The sequence below is a fragment of the Apodemus sylvaticus genome, chromosome 11, assembly GCF_947179515.1.
Source record: "Apodemus sylvaticus chromosome 11, mApoSyl1.1, whole genome shotgun sequence".
Taxonomy (NCBI): Eukaryota; Metazoa; Chordata; class Mammalia; order Rodentia; family Muridae; genus Apodemus; species Apodemus sylvaticus.
Window position 1 is genome coordinate 105,094,521 of NC_067482.1, and position 19,488 is coordinate 105,114,008.

The 19,488-nt window shown below is 41.1% G+C and overlaps 2 protein-coding genes across 3 annotated transcripts in view; one reads left to right on the plus strand and one right to left on the minus strand.

Moving 5' to 3' along the window:
• Positions 1–408: 408 nt before the first annotated feature.
• On the minus strand, positions 409–2,596 carry Rps27a (ribosomal protein S27a). The gene is made up of 5 exons (XM_052198502.1): positions 2,410–2,596; positions 1,927–1,981; positions 1,388–1,473; positions 968–1,099; positions 409–596 (listed from the first exon to the last, which is right to left on the minus strand). The coding sequence occupies exons 1-5, from the start codon at positions 2,455–2,457 to the stop codon at positions 447–449; spliced, it is 471 nt and encodes a 156-aa protein (XP_052054462.1). The 5' UTR covers positions 2,458–2,596; the 3' UTR covers positions 409–446.
• A 355-nt stretch (positions 2,597–2,951) lies between these two features.
• Clhc1 (clathrin heavy chain linker domain containing 1) overlaps positions 2,952–19,488 on the plus strand; it is a 30,870-nt gene continuing 14,333 nt past the window's right edge. The window contains exons 1-8 of one of the 2 annotated variants that reach the window (XM_052199408.1): positions 2,952–2,999; positions 6,495–6,754; positions 9,193–9,380; positions 10,561–10,694; positions 13,350–13,551; positions 13,647–13,759; positions 14,252–14,336; positions 17,293–17,399. In XM_052199408.1, the coding sequence (XP_052055368.1) occupies positions 6,578–6,754; positions 9,193–9,380; positions 10,561–10,694; positions 13,350–13,551; positions 13,647–13,759; positions 14,252–14,336; positions 17,293–17,399 (1,006 nt within the window). In that variant the 5' untranslated portion in view covers positions 2,952–2,999; positions 6,495–6,577. Of the gene's footprint in view, positions 3,000–6,494; positions 6,755–9,192; positions 9,381–10,560; positions 10,695–13,349; positions 13,552–13,646; positions 13,760–14,251; positions 14,337–17,292; positions 17,400–19,488 lie in introns of those variants that run through there. The other variant, XM_052199409.1, reaches the window with a different exon arrangement.

The following is a 19,488-nucleotide window of genomic DNA, read 5'->3' on the forward strand; positions in this document are numbered from 1 at the left end:
CTGAAAACATCCAACAGCTTATGCACATACCAATACAGTGAGTGCACTTCCTTATATTTCAGGCAGCTTTAGATTAGCACCTTGAATTTAGTTTTTATGAGACATTCTGTCAGGCCTCTTAAAGAATCAAAGGGATAAGGACATAGCTTCTTCCAAGTCTACCGGACTACAACCCCTTAAAGAATTCTGACCCATAGCTTCTTCCAAGTCTACCGGACCACAACCCCTTAAAGAATTCTGACCCAAGTGCTTTAGTACCTGCCAGGAAAAATCAAATATTGGCTTAAGACAGCGTCTTACACATTACAGTGTAACAGCCAAGTCTTTGCCATGCACCTCGCACCTCTCAGGAACCTCAAGTTACATAGCCCAAGAAATATTCTTTAAATACACAAGAAAACACAATACTGAACATGAGTTCCTGGTTTTTATTGTCTCATACACAACTACTTGTCTTCTGGTTTGTTGAAGCAGTAAGTCAGACAACACTTGCCACAGTAATGCCTGTCAAAGTGGCTGCCCATGAAGACTCCAGCGCCACATTCATCAGAAGGACACTCACGACGAAGTCGGCTAATTTTGCCATTTTCATCCACCTGAAAAAACAGAAAATTACCTAAGATTTCACAAAACATGTTTTGAAGTCTGATTCAAGTGACAAAAGCCATCTTGATCTCACAGCACTAATTTTTAATGCTTTAAGTCATTTCTCCAAATTAAAAATCCTGCTTCCAATTATATAAGCTCACTTAAGCATCAGAAGGGAGTTCACTTTCTTTTTTTTCTTTTTCCTGGAGATAGGGTTTCTCTGTATAGCCCTGGCTGGCCTCAAACTCAGAGATCCGCCTGCCTCTGCCTCCCAAGTGCTGGCACCACCACCGCCGGGCGGGAGCTCACTTTCAACAAGTCCTTCTACAAGTCAATTGCTCAGATCTTATTTTGCTAACACTACACTTAAGCAGCTCACCTTATAGTATTTTAGCACAGCCAACTTAACCTTCTTCCTCTTATGCTTATTCTTCTTGGGAGTGGTGTAAGACTTCTTCTTCCTTTTCTTAGCACCACCACGAAGTCTCAACACAAGATGAAGGGTAGACTCCTGTTAGTGGAAGATGAAAGAGCAGCACTGTAACATCAATTCCGACTCCAGCCAGTCAAAAGGCTGGATGTTGTTCTGCTTGTCTGTCATCCCAGCACTAGGGGTATCAGGGAGGCTCAGGAATCCAGTTTGAGGAAAATTGCCCTGAGCTACAGGAGACTGCTCTCCACAAAAAGGGTTGAGCAACCATCACATAATTTAAAAATTAGGGAACAGCTATAGTATACTCATCAAGTGTTAGTGGATTCACCACCTTCCCTATTTCTGCATGTTTTCCCTCAAGCAAACCTTTTGAATGTTGTAGTCAGACAAGGTACGGCCATCTTCCAGCTGCTTACCAGCAAAGATCAACCTCTGCTGATCAGGAGGAATTCCTATTAGAGGAGAAAATACTGAGTTTAACAACAAGGCCCATGCCCCATCATCTGTATCAAATAACCGCTAACAGTTGTCACTGCCTTAGAAGCAATCTTTTACCCCAAGACAGTAAAAGTCCTGGAAATAGGCTGGCCTGCCTCCTTAGTGCTGGGATTAAAGATGTGAGCTGGGCCACTGCCCAACCTAAGCTTTTTTTCTTGAAGTTTGAACATGCTTGAACATTTTATAGTCTTTGTGAATCAATAAACAGGAAGAGATTAACTTGTTAAAAGTCACACGGTTTTTTAAGAAAATGTCTTGCAGAGTTTCAAATCAATCAGATGGCCTGACACCACTGTAATATTTTACTTTCAAAAGCATGTAAACCTGTTAATCTGTTTCCTACCCTAAAAGCAAACATGTCTAGGTCATACAAGCCACGATTTTTTTCTAGTGACAACTTTACTTGCCTTCCTTATCCTGGATCTTGGCCTTTACATTTTCTATAGTGTCCGAGGGTTCAACCTGCAAGTTTTGGTATACGTAGTTAATAGCAACAGAGTAGATACATACAACAGAGTAGATACACCAAGTCATCAAATGCTAACTTTATACAAAATTTTCAATGAGATGAGCTACAGGTAATCAGTGAAGATGACACAGCGGGCAAACTACCAAGAGTGCTACAATCCAAACTCGTTCCCAGACCAGGGCGACCGCCGGCCAGGGACGCACAGGACCACGTCTGCCCGGAGAAGCGTCTCCCACTACATACCCCACATCTCGCCACTCCGGGAAGAGCAGGCGAAACCGTACCGCACCGATAACCAAACTTTGGTACTTGCTAAGCACCATATTGTCGGCTCAAAGCAAGCTTCAGAACTCAAGACTCAGACACGAGCCCCGCGGGCCTCGGCCAGGCCTCGGCTTCCCCAACGCCACCCGGCCCGTACCTCGAGCGTGATGGTCTTCCCCGTAAGGGTCTTCACAAAAATCTGCATCGTGGCGGCGACTCCACCTGCATTCGAAAAGAGACGGATGAGACCCGACGACACCGGTGAGAGCGACGCGGAGGCCCACCAGCCAGAGCCGAGCCACAGAGCACACACTCACCCACGATGGCGGATCTGAAAGGGAGAGCGGAGCGTGGCCGACAGGGTCTCCAGGCCGAAGGACCCGCCCCTTAGGCGGCCACACACGTGCCTGCGCGCTACAGCCGAGCCGCGGCTGTCCGACGCAGTGCCAGACTTGCTCGGGCGCTCGATTTCTCTACGCTCTTTTCTCATTCTGCCTCAGAATGGCCTCGAAATGTTGTGCTCAACTAAAAATGCCTCAAAAGGATTTATTATACAGCAACTAAGAGGGGCTTTCCTTTAAAGGGGGCTTGTGGAGCATAAGAGAGGTAAAACAAGTCTATCTGGGAATTGTAGTTTTACACTGCTTTCCTCTTGCTAGAACTACTTGTCCCAAGATGCATTTCCACATTTCCGGGATACCGGGTTACACAGTCTAAGCTGTGGGGTCAGGGTGAGGAAAGATTCAGGTGAGGACTTGGAGTTGAGACACAGTGGGTGGTGGGGCCTCTCTGGACAAGCCCAGGAGGGAAGGCTTAAGGGCTGCAAGGGCATTTGGGGCTGAAGGTGTCCGTCGCGCCTTAATGAGCTGGTCGGGGTATCCTCCGCCACATCCAAGGCCGCGGAAGGCCAGGCCAGGTCTTTGGAGTGCAGTGTTCTGCCCTTACAGTAGCCACTTTCTGGCCTTCCGCTACCCTTTATCCGCTCCGAAGAAGCTTTTGAGCCTCACGCGCCTCCTTAGTATGAAACGGTTAAATGTATTGGAATTTTCATCTTTTCACGTTTTAAAAACCAAACTATAAGGAGATCTGCAGAATGATCGTTTAGTCTTAAACTACAAGTTTGAGTGTAGAAAGTGTCCATGCTGGAGAAAATTGGAGCATGTGCTCTCGGAGAAACTTGAAGCTCTTAGCTGGTTGTGCCTTCTCTCAGTCCCTTCTCCACCTCACAAACCCAGTGCCCTTTCTAATGCACCCTCTAATGTCTTTTCTCCCTATCCGTAAGCGTAGGCGTACTCCATTTTCTTTTTTTCTTTTTTAATTTTTTTTTCACTTTCTTAAAAAGATGATCCGATTCTTCCTAATAATCTATGTTTGCTCTTTCCTCATTTTAATCTACTAGCTCTGCTGCCTCCAAAGTACACATTTTGGAAAGTAGAAATGTAGGGCTAGGAGATGACTCAGTAGGTAAATGTTCCATATTCAAAGCCCTGTGTTGAAACTCGGGCACCCAATTTTAAAAAGGCTGGTGTACCTGGCAGAGACTGACTACACCCACGTAACACACATATTCCTTAAAATAAGATAGGGCTTCTGGGTGGCTCCATCAGTAAAAATTAACATCTGATCTTCAGTTCCAACCTTAAGATTCAATTGGTGGAGAAAACCAGCTCTAGCAAGTTGCCCTCAGGCCTTCACAGTACCCCTACCCCCGAACTAACTAAATGCAATAAAAATTTAAAAATAAGTCAGGCAGTGGTGGTGCATGCCTTTAATCCCAGCACTTGGGAGGCAGAGACAGGTGGATTTCTGAGTTCGAGCCCAGCCTGGTCTACAGAGTGAGTTCCAGGACAGCCAGGGCTACACAGAGAAGCCCTGTCTCAGAAAAAAAAAAACAAAAACAAGAACAAAAAAAGATAGACTGATTCAAGAAGACCCACACACACATTCAACACAACGTGATCCTCCTGTCTCCACATGTATACCCACATAAACAGAAAAGTAAAAAGTGATGGTGTTATTTCACATCATTCAAATATTTCTCTTTAGGGTTAAAGGTTATCTGAGCATGTGTAGGGCCCTAGAATTGATATCCAACACTAGAGAGAGTAAAATGCGTTACCTTCAAGCATAAGGAACAAGGATATAACATAAAAAAGATAGTTTTGTCAGCGAGAAAAAGTTGGCCCCTAAAAGGACATTAATAGGCCACCAAAGGAACTTGGGTTTCTGCCAGTACTACTCAGATGTGAGCACACATGCCCCAGTCACTGTGCCCTTCTCCTGTCTTTTGACTTTGTTGTTATTTGCATTTGCATTATCTGTACTGTGTATTACCAAATTGTAAGCTCCAAGGAGTCAGTAAAATAAGTAAAAATAATTAAAATAAGTAAAAAAAAAAAAGTAAAATAAGGTCATTTTACTTTCTGCTGAATCTCTAGCAGTAAAATACTAAATAAACATCCAATAGTGATTGAAGTAATGAGTAAAACAAATTGATTTTTATATGAGAGCACTCTAGGCCAGTGATATGGGTCCTTGAGCACTTGCTGCCAAGCCTGCTGACCCAGTTTCTGGAACCTCCACTGAAGAAAAAGACGACCGGGCTTTCATGGATTGTCCTCCCACCCCCTGGCATGTACCATGGCAAGCATGCACCCACACACAGACACTAAGTGACTTTTAATTAACACTTTATAAGCATACATTGTGTATGTCTTTGCTGGGACTACTTTATGTCATCTTGTAAATTGACATTTTGTTACCCAGCTCACCAAAATTATTGTGGTGTTTTCTTTATTTTTGTATTTTCAGTTTGTTTATCTGTTTGAGACTGGGCCTTACAAGGTAACCTTGGCTAGCCAAGATCTCACTATGTAGACCAACTTGGCCTTGAACCCACAGAGGTTTAATCCCTCTCAAGTGATGGGATTAAAGGCATGTACCACTGTGGAGACTGGTGTCCTGATTCATGTTTGTGATATTTAAAGCTTGATACATTAGTTTAGATAACTGGTTATTAGCTATATTGCCAACATATCATAAAGTTAATTTAAACACTTATTCAATGCATCATTATTTATAGTAGTAAAAGTTCAATGGCTAATGGGAATGGTTAATTGATTAATGGAATCTCATACCATGAAAAACTATGCAATAAATTCTATCATTAGAACTCTTTAGAAAAAAATAAACATTGTTTTTGACACAGAATATAACTTTGTAGCCCTAGCTGGCCTCAGTTTTGCTATGTAGACCAAATTGACCTTGAACTCATAAAGATCCAACTGTTTCTGCTACCCAAATGCTAAGATTAAAAGTGTGTTCCCTGGGCCAGGCGTGGTGGTGCACGCCTGTAATCCCAGCACTTGGGAGGCAGAGGCAGGTGGATGTCTGAGTTCCAGGACAGCCAGGGCTATACCGAGAAACCTGGTCTCGAAAACAAACAAACAAACACAAACAAAAAACAAACAAGAATTTAAAAGAATACAAAACTCAACTAACTATGGTCATTGTGGGATGGATAAGTGTCACAAGGCTAGGCAGACACTGAGGTAGAGAATTGTTTGACCTTGTTTGTATCAGCAAGAAACATACACGGTCATTCCCCACATGAAAGAAATAAAATAAACCTTTTGGAAGAGTAAAATCTCAGCTACTTACTGTCCATTTCACATACCTTAAAATAATTAAAATGTGATATAAAAATTTAAAAAGAGGACTTGGGTATTTCTCAATGGTAGATTGCTTACTTACCGTGTTCTAGAGCCTGATTTAATCCCCAACATTATAAAATACATGGTGGGTTTGTTTTCTGGTGTTGAATTGAAACCTAAGAAGCTATCATTTACATGATACACATGAGAGGAGTCTGCTTAATTTCCAAAGGAAAGGGGGTTTGCTGTACTTGATGAGCGTCTGGCAGGCACCTTGTGTGGAGGTCAGAGGACAGTTTTGTGGACTTGGTTCTCTTCTCCCACCTTTGAGTTTTGGGTCTCTAACTCAGGTCTTCAGGCTCTTGCAGAAATTCAGTTACCTGCTGAACCATCTCGTTGGCCATAAGGGAGGAATTCTTAGTTGACATTTCATTTGTATTCTGGAGACTAGCATGGGCATTTTAATTCTTTGACTGAAATATCTCAATTACAGATCTCTTAAATTTTCTTCTGACACATGTTTTTAAATTGATTTTTGACTTAAGGAGTTTAGGACTACACATTAACTGATTATCATGTTTTCTTTCAGGCTTACTAAAGTTTTTGGCTTTGTTGCAAAAGAAGGTCAAGGTTTAACTTTTCTTCGGTGAACAAGTTTGCAGATTAAGATTCATGTCAGTCCAAGAAGTAAACAAACATGCAGTTCTCCCTCCTATCATTAGTAGAAATGACAAGGAGTTTTTGGAAAGCATACAAAGATACATAATTACAGAAACCAAAAGAGTGGGTTGCAACGAGGAAGGACCTGCTGATGAATATTACACCATATACCGAAACGTTTTCGACAAGGTACCATGATGCTCTTTAGTAGGGCGTGTTTTCAAGAGGTTATTTGTTAACCTAGCCTAACTGCCACCTCAGTAATATTACTTCCTGCCTGGCCACCAATTTCTATATGCTAGTTTGGGGAAGTTCATCCATTTTTGTTAAACCAGGATGAAGTGGGAAAGCACAAGTGCAGAATTTACATTTCCTGATAGCTAGGTAGGCTAATTGTAATCAGTTATTTTAGTGTAGCAAGCAGGTTTTTCTTTTATTTTTTCAATGACTGGGTTGTACCCTCTGGTAATCATTTTTACCATTTCAAGTGAAGGTGCTAATTTGCTAGATTTTGCATTGTGAACAAGAACTAGTGTTTTATGTTCTGGGTTTGTTTGTGGTATCAGTAAAATCTTGGTTTAGATATGATATGGCATGTTAAAGTGAGACCTCTTGAACCTGGTGCTATGCCACATGCCAGTCACCCCAGCTGGTAGGGAGGGTGAAGCTAGAAAATCCTTCACAGCCAGGAGTTGGCAGCCTCCATGCACAACATTATGACAAAATCAGTGAATGAATCAGTGAATGAAATTTCATCTAAACAGTTTGAGCCCTTTTAGAGTTCTAGATATGGTGGTATTCCTTTGTATCCTCCACTTTAATGCTTTTCTATATATTCAAAATGGTATCCATCGGTGTTCTATTGAGATCTGGTTCTTCTATCACACTGGCATGGCCATTGTTCATGGAGTTGTTGTAGTATATTGACTACCCATTCGTGTACCTGAGCTGGATTATTAGAGCACATAACAGGAACACGTGAGATAAAAGATGAACAGGAGCAAATATCAGGGTACTTAGTGTGGAAAGCTTTTCCTTATGAAAGGGTCCTCTTTGAGGTAGACAGGGTGTGGCTATGACAAAAAAATAAAAAAGAGCACTGTATTCCTCAGATACCTTTTCCTGGTACTTGCTGCAGAATAATGACCTCTCTAGATCACTTGTGATAAAATGGATGTCTTCCTGGATAACTTTCTTTAGATACTATTTAGCTAAACAAACAAACAAAAAACACTTGTGGGGGATAACACACCTAAGAAATGTAGCAGAGAAAAACAAGCATAATTTCAGATTTCAGAGAAAATTTTGGATCGATTACTTTTATTCAATATATATCATTAATATTTGAAAAACAAAGTTTTCTGTTTTGTTTCTTAACCTATTTAAATTTTTTAATAATTTTTGTATAGACCTAGTATTTATCAGTGATGAATATGCAAGATTAAGAAAAAGCAGCCCTAATAAAAGGGGCGTGTGCTGTGGAGCCACTCCCACCCCCTCCCAACACCCCCTCCCCACCCCTCTTCCCATCCCCTCTTTATGTCCTTTCTGAAGGCACTTGGTTTCTTTTTTCTTTTTTCTTTTTTTTCTTTTCCTTCCTTCCTTCCTTCCTTCCTTCCTTCCTTCCTTCCTTCCTTCCTTCCTTTCTTTCTTTCTTTCTTTCTTATTTGGTTTTTGGAGACAGGGTTTCTCTGTGTAGCCCTGGCTGTCCTTGAACTCACTCTGTAGACCAGGCTGGCATCGAACTCAGAAATCCGCCTGCCTCTGCCTTCCAAGTGCTGGGATTACAGGCATATGCCACCACCGCCCGGCTGGCACTTAGATTTCTTTGTTAACCTTTCTACAGCTCTTTTCCTCTGTTATTCTTCCTGATATATGATTTGCTTACATATTATTGGAAACCATGACTGAGTAGTGATGTGGACTGTTTTCAAGTTGTTTTTGACATGTTGAGAATAGAGATGCAACTGGGAGCTCTGACCTGATTTTCCTGGTGGAGGTGAATGAGTTCAGATTGCAGTACCTCAGTGGGGATGGAGATTGCTCAGTGGTTAAGGCCGTGAAGTGCACTTCCAGAAGACCTGAGTTAGATTCCTAGCACCTGCATAACTCCGAGTAACTCCAGCTCAGGGGGGTCTGAAACCTCTGATTTCTGCAGGAACCTGCACTCATATGCACATACCTACACTCAGACACACATACAATATGCACATACCTACACACAGACACACATACAATATGCACATACCTACACACAGACACACATACAAGTCATTAAAAATAGCACAGCAATAATGTCAAAATTAAGGCAAGAGTAAGGGATATATAATTAAAAGATCTACAGTTGAGAAATGTAGACGTAGTATTATATCAGTTTATGTCTCATGTATGAATTCATACCAAGTAGAAGAAAGCCTTTCTCATATCTAGGATCATAGTGACCCCATGGTCACTATGCTCGGTGGTTATTGTTTTTAGTGCCTACTCATGTTGAGTTTGCTGTAAGATGTTTATATGTCTAATTAATAATTATGTCTCACCTAAAAATAACCTGCTTAAAAGGCTTTAGATCACAATATCTTCTGTTCAAAAAGTTCAGTGCCACAGACAGAAAAATCATATTTCAGGTAATAGACTATGTCAATGCATACAAGCCCATTCTTACTTCAATCAAAAAAGAATATGATGCCTTTATTGAGACAATAAAGAAAGGCCGAAGAACTGCTTTTTATCTTCATGGAAAACTTAAAGTTTTGGCAGCAGAGCCTACAGCATTGGTGTATCACCAAAGAAGAGCGATCCAACTTGAAGCAAAGTGAGTGTGTTAATAACTAGCCGGAAAGACAAAGTGAGTGTGTCAGTAGCTAGCCGTAAAGGCGTCATGCTACTGGGTGATAATCAGGGAGTCTTTTCTAAAAAAAATTCACTGTTTTCTTTATGTTACTATCTTGAGACTGGGTGTCACATTTTAGCCAAAGCTAGCTGTGAATTCACCAGGCTGGTCTTGTTCAAGGCCTTCAGCCTTCAAGTTACAGGTTACAAGATTATACCATGCCTGCCTTTAATTAAGATGTTATTTTAAGCTATAGTTTATATTCCTTTTTCCTACCAATTATTATATATTTCAAGTGAACTATTAATTTTGCTTAAGGATTTTATGATCCCTCTTGATATTATGAAGGTACTTTTATGGTGTCATAAAAGGAAGAAAGTAATTTCATGCATGGAAGATTTGTTTGTACAAGTTCGTGATTCCCACCTGAATGATAGCACTTAATCCCATGATTCCAGCAGTAAGAAACCCACCAAGGAGAATAAAATCCTTCTTGAAAACAATTTTTAAAAAATTAGATTTAACTATGTAGCTCTGGATTACCTCAGACTTATAACAATCTTACTGTATCAGCCCCCCAAAGGCTAGTTTCTTTGCTTCAGTATGGTCTGATAATACTGCTTTCAACTTCTGTCCTCCAGAATGGTGAGAAGATAAATGTTACTTTAAGTCACCAAATGTGTAATAATTGTTGCAATAGTCCCCAGAAAAAAGACAGTTTCTTGTTTGTTTGTTTAAGCCTAGTGTGGCTGCTTAGATCTGTAATGCAGCTCTTGGGAGGCTGAAGGAGTAAGATAACAAATTCAGAGCCAAATTTAGCTACATAATGAGACCCTCCCAAAAAAAGAAAAAGAAAAGAAAGAAAGAAAAAAAGAGAAAAGGAAACTAAAAATACCTCTTTAGTTGTAACTGAATAGATGGTATTTTATGGCTAGATAACATTTATTGATTTGCATTGGGGTTTGCAATATGCTTTTATTGGCAATCTGAGAAGAAATTTTCCTTATTTGTGGTGTTTCACCTTCTGAGTGAAAACCTCATAGTGGCTCAAATTATAATTAGCCAAATAAAACAAAAATCTAGTCTTTTTTTTAATACAATGAATCAAGAGTTAGATTGGTTGTGACAAGCTTATGAAAACATTGCTTTTTTTTTTTTTAAGAATGAGGATTATTGAAAATAACTCCACAGCGATTCAATTGCAAATAGATGAGATAAGGCAGCTGAGAATGGAGTATGACAAGAAGGAAGTAAAGCTCTGTACTTCCTCCAGGCAGCTTTGGAAACCCATCCCAGGTGCAGTATCTCCTTTATAGTTCTACTTAAGAGTGATTCCCCAGTGTGTCCCATTGGCTCCTCTTACACAAACTAGTATAAGATGCTAATATATAAATACCTTCAGTTGTACAAACAACTTTAGGCAGGTCCTAGTACCCAGGACAGAGCAAACTTCACGCAATCCTGAAGGATCTGAAACTTACACTCTGGCCAGTTCACATGGCTTACAGTCGGAAGCTCTCACGCCAATGTTGGCATCATTTGAGAACTATTAGAAGTGAAAATCTGCAGAGTTGATAAGATTAGTCAATAAAGTGCTTACTGTGCAAACTCAAGGTTCAAACCGCTCTCCGATGCAAAAGCCAGTGCCTGCTCTGTAATCCAGTTCTGGGGTGGACAGAGACTGGTGGAAACAGTGGATCCCCAGAGCTCATTGGCTTAAGGAAGACAGCTGGTAATACTCATGTACACACACACACACACACACACACACACACACAAATACATTTGTGGATCTTATCTCAGACTTATGTCAGAAATTCGGTGAGTCCAGTGGGTAATGTTGTCTGGAGTTCTGATTTTTCTGATTGAGAGCCATTGGTACATTAACAACTGTAGTATATTATGTTTGCTGAATGTCTTTCATGGTAATGCCCGAGTTTACTGGTTTCATGTCTTTAATATTCTTTCTATATTTGAGAAATGGAGTATATCCTGGCTTCATGTAGAATTCGGAAAGATTACTTTGATGAACAGATTGTGACTTACAAGACTAAGGATAGTCTTGAGGATAGTAGCTCCAGTACTTAAAAGTTTTTTTTTTTTCCTCGTTGTTTATCCAGAGACAGAAAAGGTAGGTGGAAACTTTAGAAAGATGGATTTGGCCTATATTGAAGAAGCTGTGTTTTAAGATAATGAGCTATTCTATACTACAACATTTCAACCCGGGTTTTCAAATCCTCTTGCATTTGGTAATAGTAGGGTTACTTTTAAATGCAAAATAATGACTAGCAAACTCCAAATAATAACTGTGAATAAACACGTAATACACGGCACAACTTACTGCCAAGAAGAGTCATGGGGAAAGAATGCTTAAAATCTAAAAGGGTTAATCCTGAGGGTGGGGAAATTCTGGAGAAGGTGAATTTGGATGTGTCTTGCTTTTTAATGCTTTACTTTTTATTATGTCTATGGGTGTTTTGTTTTGAATTTATGTCTATGCACTACATGCATGCCCAGTGCCCATAGGGTTAGAAGGTGGCACCATATCCCCTAGAACTGAAGCTAAGACAGTTGTGGGACACCCTGTGGGTGCTAGAAACTGAACCCAGTCTTCTGACAGTAGAGCCAGCACTCTTAACCAGTGAACCATCTCTCCTGCCCTGTGTAGGTATCTTCTTATTTTTAGCTAAGATGGGTTATTTCTATAACCTGGCCATCCTGGAACTTTCTGTGTAGACCAGGTTGACCTTGAACTCACAGAAATCCACCTGCATCTGCTTCCCCTTATTTAATTCTCAGTACTGGAATTAAAGGTGTGTAACTACTCTTAGCTCTGAGTGTTTGCCGCAGTAGGAGGCCTATGATTGGACAGGGAAAAGGGAGGTGGAGCTATGAGTTGTGGAGACACAGAGCCTCTCAGCAGAGAGGGAGAAGCCAAGATGGAGGTAGACAAACAGGAAGAACCTAGACCTGCTTGGCTTTAAATAGCCATAGGTAGTTATGATATCATAAACGTTAGAATAATTGGGATTTGTCTAATCTAGTTGGGCAGCTTTTATCATTATCAGTTGGCACTGAAATTACTGTATCAGCATCTTGTGAATTGAGAATTTATTGATACATAAATCTAATTGGTTAATTATAAGCTTCAAGAGTTTTGATTTACTTGGTTACTGGAATCTGGAACCTCTAGTTACAGGGGTTTATGGCTGAAAAGGAACTAGCAGAGCAAACCAGAGCTGGGCACACACCGATCAATTGCTAGCTAGATCGGGGACTAGCTAGAGACAGGGGTGGGGGTGGGGGTGCGAGCTGGGCCAGAGAGTTGTGGCAGCTGACCTTGGAGTGGACAGTCAGTCGGTTCATGGGGCTGGCATGGCAGTGAAGGGAACTCAGGACTCCAGCCCCGCCAGAGAGCTGTGGCGCAGGCAGTAGCCCAGTGGACCTTGCTGGGGCAGAGAGTAGCTGGATGGAAGGTAGCACAGGAACTTGGTGGTCATTGTCTTAATATTTCCCACAATGTGTGTGTGTGTGTGTGTGTGTGTGTGTTGAACACAAAGGACATCTCAAGATTTGGTAGGTATCAGTGTTGGGAAAAATAAACTTGTCCCAAGTTGGCTCTTGGAGAGTAATGGAAGTTGTGGTATGAGAGAAATCCATTGACCTAATCCTCAGTCATTAGATGCTCTGGTTTATACTGAGCTATCCTTGATGCTATATAAAACACAGAAGGGGTTTGAGAATTTGCCTATTAAGTTTAGGGTTCTCAGTACCAAAATAAACAAACAAATAGATGTTTTAAAAAAAACCTATATTAGAATTACAATTTTATGATAATGGTATTTATGTTTGGTAAGGTACAAACAAGTACCTGTTAGTGTTTCTGAATTATTTTATAATACAGTAAACATTCCTACATAAGACTCAGGGTTTTTGTTTGTTTTGCTATAGGGATGACTCTCCAGGACTCTGTCAATCTGGAAGCTCTCAATAAACATAAGCAGCATCTTGACGATAAATATATAAACCTCAAACAAGACATGTTAACAATGTATGTACCAGCTCAAAAGAAAGCTGATCTAGATGAGGAAATGATTGTATTACTAAAACGGCGAGACATAGCAGAAAATCTGAACAAAGACCTGCAGTTTCGGTATGAATGTTGGTTATTGTAGGTGTTGAAGGCTTTGCCTATGTTTTCTCTCTGCCATGTGACCCTGCTCACTGTGTTGTCCATGCTCTTTTCAGCCATCAAAGACTGCAGGTTATTTCACACACACTTAATTCATGGATGAAGCAGAACATGAGAATTCCGTTTCAAGATGTCATGGAGAGAATTCGGAAAACCAAAGCTATCTATGGTAGTTTATATGTATCTTTAATTAGCAATAACAGTAGAAGACACTTTCCCGGAGGTAAAGGTTTTCCTAGGCTTAATTTTAAAGATGTGAGCAAAAATATACTTCCCTCCGCACAGGATCAGATGGCTGGGCAGTGAGAGGGGCCTGGAGCCGGACGGCTAGAGCCCGGGTCGCTGCTTCTCTTTCAGGGCCATATGCAGCCCCCAGCACCACATGGTGCTCGGAACGGTAACTCCAGGTCCAGAGCACGACACCCCGTACCAACATATGTGCATGCAGAGCACCAATGCACATGACATATAAATGACTTTGTAAAGAGAGAAGGGAAAAATGCCTCATTCTTGAGCATGAAGAAGGGGAAGGGGAGACTCACTTTAGAAGGGGCCGGTGCTGTGTGAAAGCAAAGGGAAGCATGCTGTTGGCTCTAAACATGCTTATTTCTATTGCTAAACAGGCTGATAAATCATCACAAATTGTCCTGTCAATATTTAGGTGACGACAGCATTATTGATGAGCTCTTTGAAGACGACCCAAACAAGACAAAAGAAGCCATAGTTATGCTCTACTACATAGAAAGGCAAATATCACGTGAAGTTTGGGTTTGTGTGTTTCTTTGTTTTGGGTGGGTTTTGTTGTTGCCTTTCTTTTTGTTTGCTTATTTATTTTAAGATAGCATCTCACAACCCAAACAGCCTCACTATAGAATACAGGGTGGCCTTGAACCCTTGACCCTACTATTGCCCCCCTCCTGACTTCTGGCTTGCACATTTGTCTTTTGTAGTATGAAAATTCTGTTTTAGTTAACAAATTAGAAAATAATAGAAATTCTTTTTCATCAATTTTTATTATTTTTTTCAGAAAATTGTAGACTACCCTAGCTACTTCAATCTTTTTGTAATTATTTTTATTCTATTACATATTAAGTTACTTGTTACTATATATAATATTTATTTTTAATCTTAATTACACTTTATTCTGTGAGGGTCATGGGGATAGCAGTTCTAGTACAACTTGAAGGAGTGAGTTCTTGCATAATTCCAGATTACAGACCATCATTGTAGACACTAGGAACCTGAAGCAGCTGGTAGGTAGTATTATATCCGTAGTCAGGATCAGAGAGCAGTGGACAAACGCTCTACATGTATTATCTGAGACAGATGTAAAATATTTTAAAGCATTCACCTTCAAAGCTAATGTACATGCCGCCAGGGTGGCGTGTAATCAGCATGTGTAATATCTATGCTCTTCAATCATAAGCAGTTCTCATTGGTTGTTTTGTTTGTTGTTATGGTACAAAGAAATGGATATAGGTCATTTAAAGCACTAAAGACTCTTGTTTTGTTACATAATATATTTTCCTGAGTCTAGCAGGATTTTTAAACTTTAGTATTGTTTAAAAATATTCATTACTATTATTACTTTTTATGTTTGTTGGTGTTTTACTTGCATGTATGTTTGTGTGAGGGTGTCAGAAGCCGTGGAACTAAAGATACAGACAGGTGTGAGCTGCCATGTGGGTGCTGGGAATCGAACAGTGTTCTTAACTGCTAAGCCGTTTCTCCAGCCCCCTTCCCCAAAACACCTGTTATTTTTAAGTACGCACATGTATGAATATTTGTGTACATGAATCGTGCCCACAGATACTGGAGAGGTCAGATTCCCCAGAGCTAGAGTTACAGGTGGCTATGAGCCACCCGTGCCGGCAGCCATCAAAGATGGGTCTCCCGCAAGAATAGTGTGTGGTTTAACCACTAAGCCATTTCTAGCCGAAATTTAGTATTTTTTTAAGATTTATTTATTTATTATTATATGTAAGTACACTGTAGTTGTCTTCAGACACACCAGAAGAGGGCATAAGATCTCATTGTAGATGGTTGTGAGCCACCATGTTGTTGCTAGGATTTGAACTCATGACCTCTGGAAGAGCAGTCAGTGCTCTTAACTGCTGAGCCACCTCTCCAGCCCCATCAGCATTTTGTTTTGTTTTGTTTTTGAGACAGGGTTCCTGGCTGTCCTGGAACTCACTCTGTAGACCAGGCTGGCCTTGAACTCAGAAATCCACCTGCCTCTGCCTCCTGAGTGCTGGGATTAAAGGCGTGCGCCACCACTGCCTGGCTTTAGTATGGTTTTTAATTTTTTGTGTGTGTTTGTCTGTATATGCATGCACAGGTGAGTGGGTGTACGTGAGTGTGCAGACCAGAGGCCAGGATTAACTTTCATTCTCTGTTTGCTTCCCCATCTTATTTACTGTTGAATTCACTTATTTAATGTGAGTGTACACACGCATATACCACCACTTTCAAGTCTGGTCCAAGGAAAATTTAGAGATATCAGCTCTTGGTGCCCACCTTTACTTAGGTTCCGGAGGTCAAGCTCAGGTCACCAACCTTCACTGAACCCTGAGGGGTCCTCTGCCTTGTCAGCACTGGTATGGAAGCTTTGTGCTGTGGCAGGGTGTACACCCTGTGGGTAGGCCACGTGGGCGGTGGGGATCCAGGCTCAGGTCCTCACGTTTGACTGGCAGACACTTCACAAAGCAAGCCATGTCTCCATCAGACTCCACCTATCAGTTTTCATTTGATAGGAAGACCTTTGTTAAGATTTGAAGACTTATACATTTTGCTTTGTTGTTTTTTCCACTTTATTCAACATTTGTTTGAGGGACTGTGTGACTCCTCTTCCTAAGGGATAATTTGAGAGCTTTGCTGTTTGAAGGAGGCTTACATGAATTGTTACCTCTGCTTGAGGTTTCTGAAAAGTATTATCTCTGTTTGTGGTGATGGGTATAGCTGATATACGGTGATAGCTGACCGACCAGCGTTGGCTTCTTGGATACCAGGACTACAACTGGGCTGCATGTGTGTTGGGTTATTTCCCCTGGGTCCAGTGTCTAGGCGGGTAGCTCTTTCCTGAATATCTGTGAGAAGAAAAGCTCCAGCTCACTGCAAACTCACGGTCTGTGTTCTGTGAGGTTTGTGGAGACAGGGCAGGGTCAGTGCCCTACTTAGGGTTTTACTGCTGTGACAGACACCATGATCAAGGCAAGTCATAAAGGACAACATTTACTTGGGGCTGACTTACAGGTTCAGTCCATTGTCATCAAGGCAGAACATGGCAGCATCCAGGCAGGCATGGTGCAGGAGGAGCTGAGGGTTCTACATCTTTATCCAAAGGAAGCCAGGAACAGACTAGGTATCCTCAGGCACTTAAGAAATTCTCCAAGCCCATCCCCACAGTGACACACTTCCTCCAACAAGGCCACACCTTCTAATAGTGCCACTCTCTGGGACAAGCATACACAAACCATCACAGTCAGGGTCAAAGTTCCTCAGAGGGTGAGAATTTAAACCTGAGACAAACAAGTCAAAATAACCCCTAGAATTCTAGAGATACACTGTTCATGGTACTGAATGAATAAATTTAGTTATAACTTATTAGATTACTATTTGTTTTTCATTATATCATTATACTTGATTTCTAATATTTGGGTTTTGTGTATCGTTATAATATGTTTTAAAATTCTGTGGTTGTAGGTTCAATGAATTAATCTCCCTTGGTGAATATGAGAGGGCAGCTTGTTTCGCAGCAAATAGTCCAAAGAGAATTCTTCAAAATACTGGTACAATGAATAAATTTAAGGGTAAGCAAACCTCTCTGAAATATATATCTGTATATATGCAAATTACACTTGGGGGGGGGTTAGAACAGGGTTTCTCTGTGTAGCCCTGGCTGTCCTGAACTCACTTTGTAGACCAGGCTGGCTTCAAACTCAGAAATCCACCTACCCCTGCCTCCCAAGTGCTGGGATTACAGGTGTGTGCCACCACACCCAGCTCCATTTTTTTCTTGATAGAATGAAAATAGTATTCTGAGAGGCTAGTCTTTCTTTGCCCCATCTTTATCATTTATTGTTTCCTTACCTGTAATATTAGGGGTTTCTTTTGATTTTCTTAGTTAAATTATGAAATATTTCATACATAAGAAAGCATGAAGAAACATAGTATTAATATACTCACTATCTAGATTTCATAAAATTAATTTTTTTTGTCAAACATGTTCCATATGCTCTTTTAAAGCTTTTCTTTTAGTAGATTGGCATCATAAAAAAAATACACTTTGAAGGTATGATGCTGAATGTGAAATATGAGGGCTTCATACATGCTAGACAAGTACCAACCCTAGAGATATACTTCCAGCCCAAATACTACATATAAAGTACATAATTTGCTAAGATTGACATATGTACATGCTCATCACATTATCATATATACATGCCCATGACATCATCACCACAAAACTCCCTCATGCCCATTTGCAGGTTTCCTCTTCCTACTCCACACACCTACTACTGTCTATACTCCTCCTAGACTCTATGCAACCACTAATTTGCTTTCAGCTACTATAGATACGTTATTTTTTCTGTAACTAGAACAAGCAGTAGGGGATGATATGACATCATCATCATCATGATAATTATTATTTGGGGTACAGGGTCTCAGTATCAGGGGATATGGAACTGGCGGATAGCTGGAGGAGGAAGCCATAAGTAAGTAACGCAGTAGAATATTTGCAGTAGTAATGCTCCCCCACAGCCCACTTCCATCTGACCTACCCCCAGGATGTGTCCCAGCCAGGCCGCTCCATGCTGACCAACTCAAGATGAGCGGGGGGAGTCCATCCCAGGCCTCACAAACCCTTACAGCCTGGAGACTTTCATGGGGATGTTGGTTTTTAAATTCCCTTATGTGGAGTCTGTCCTTGTGCATGTATGCGAGGGGGGACAGGAGGGAGATATTTAATTTTTTCATCTGTCATTGGAGTGATGAAAATAAATAATTGAAGAATACACAGATAGAAAGATATTAAGGGTGACCAGCAGTCCAGTCTCAATTAACCTGGAATTCCCCCCCCCATCCCCAATCTCTCAGACACCAAGCCACCAACCAGGCAGCATACACCAGCTGATTTAAGGCCCCCAACACATATACAGCAGAGGACCACTAGGTCCAGACTCAGAGAAGATGCACCTAACTCTCGAGAGACTTGGGGCCCGAGGGAGTGGGGAGGTCCGGTGGGATGGTGGTGGTGGGGAACATCCTCTTGGAGACGGGGGAGGAGGTGTGAGATGTGGAACAGTCAGAGGGAAGACCGGGAGAGAGATACAGTCTGGACTATAAAAAAAGATTAATGAATAAATTACAAAAAAAAAAGGAAGAAGAAGATACTTTCTGCTCATGGACTAGAATAAATAAATATTGTTGAGACACCATGAAGTAGCCGGGCAGTGGTGGCGCATGCCTGTGATCCCAGCACTCAGGAGGCAGAGACAGACGGATTTCTTAGTTCGAGGCCAGCCTGGTCTACAGAGTGAGTTCCAGGACAGCCAGGGCTACACAGAGAAACCCTGTCTCAAAAAAAACAAATCCAAAAAACAAAAAAAAAAAAGTAAAGCAATATTAAGATTCAATATAATCTTTAAAATTCAATAGCTTTTCATAGACATTTTTAAAGAATCCTGAAATTTATACAGAAGCATAAAGCTTCAAATACCCACATCAATATTGAGACAAGAAGTTGGAGATATATATAACACATCCTAATTTAAAATCATATTATGCTTTAATCCCAGCACTTGGGAGGCAGAGGCAGGAGGATTTCTGAGTTTGAGGCCAGCCTGGTCTACAGAGTTAGTTCCAGGACAGCCAGAGCTACACAGAGAAACCCTGTCT

Coding starts and splice junctions, on each gene's coding strand:
- Rps27a (XM_052198502.1), bottom strand. CDS start 2,457: ATGCAGATTTTTGTGAAGACCCTTACGGGGAAGACCATCACGCTCGAG. Junction 1,982..2,409: donor GGAAGACCATCACGCTCGAG/GTACGGGCCGGG, acceptor CAAAACTTGCAG/GTTGAACCCTCGGACACTAT. Junction 597..967: donor CTGTGCTAAAATACTATAAG/GTGAGCTGCTTA, acceptor CTGTTTTTTCAG/GTGGATGAAAATGGCAAAAT.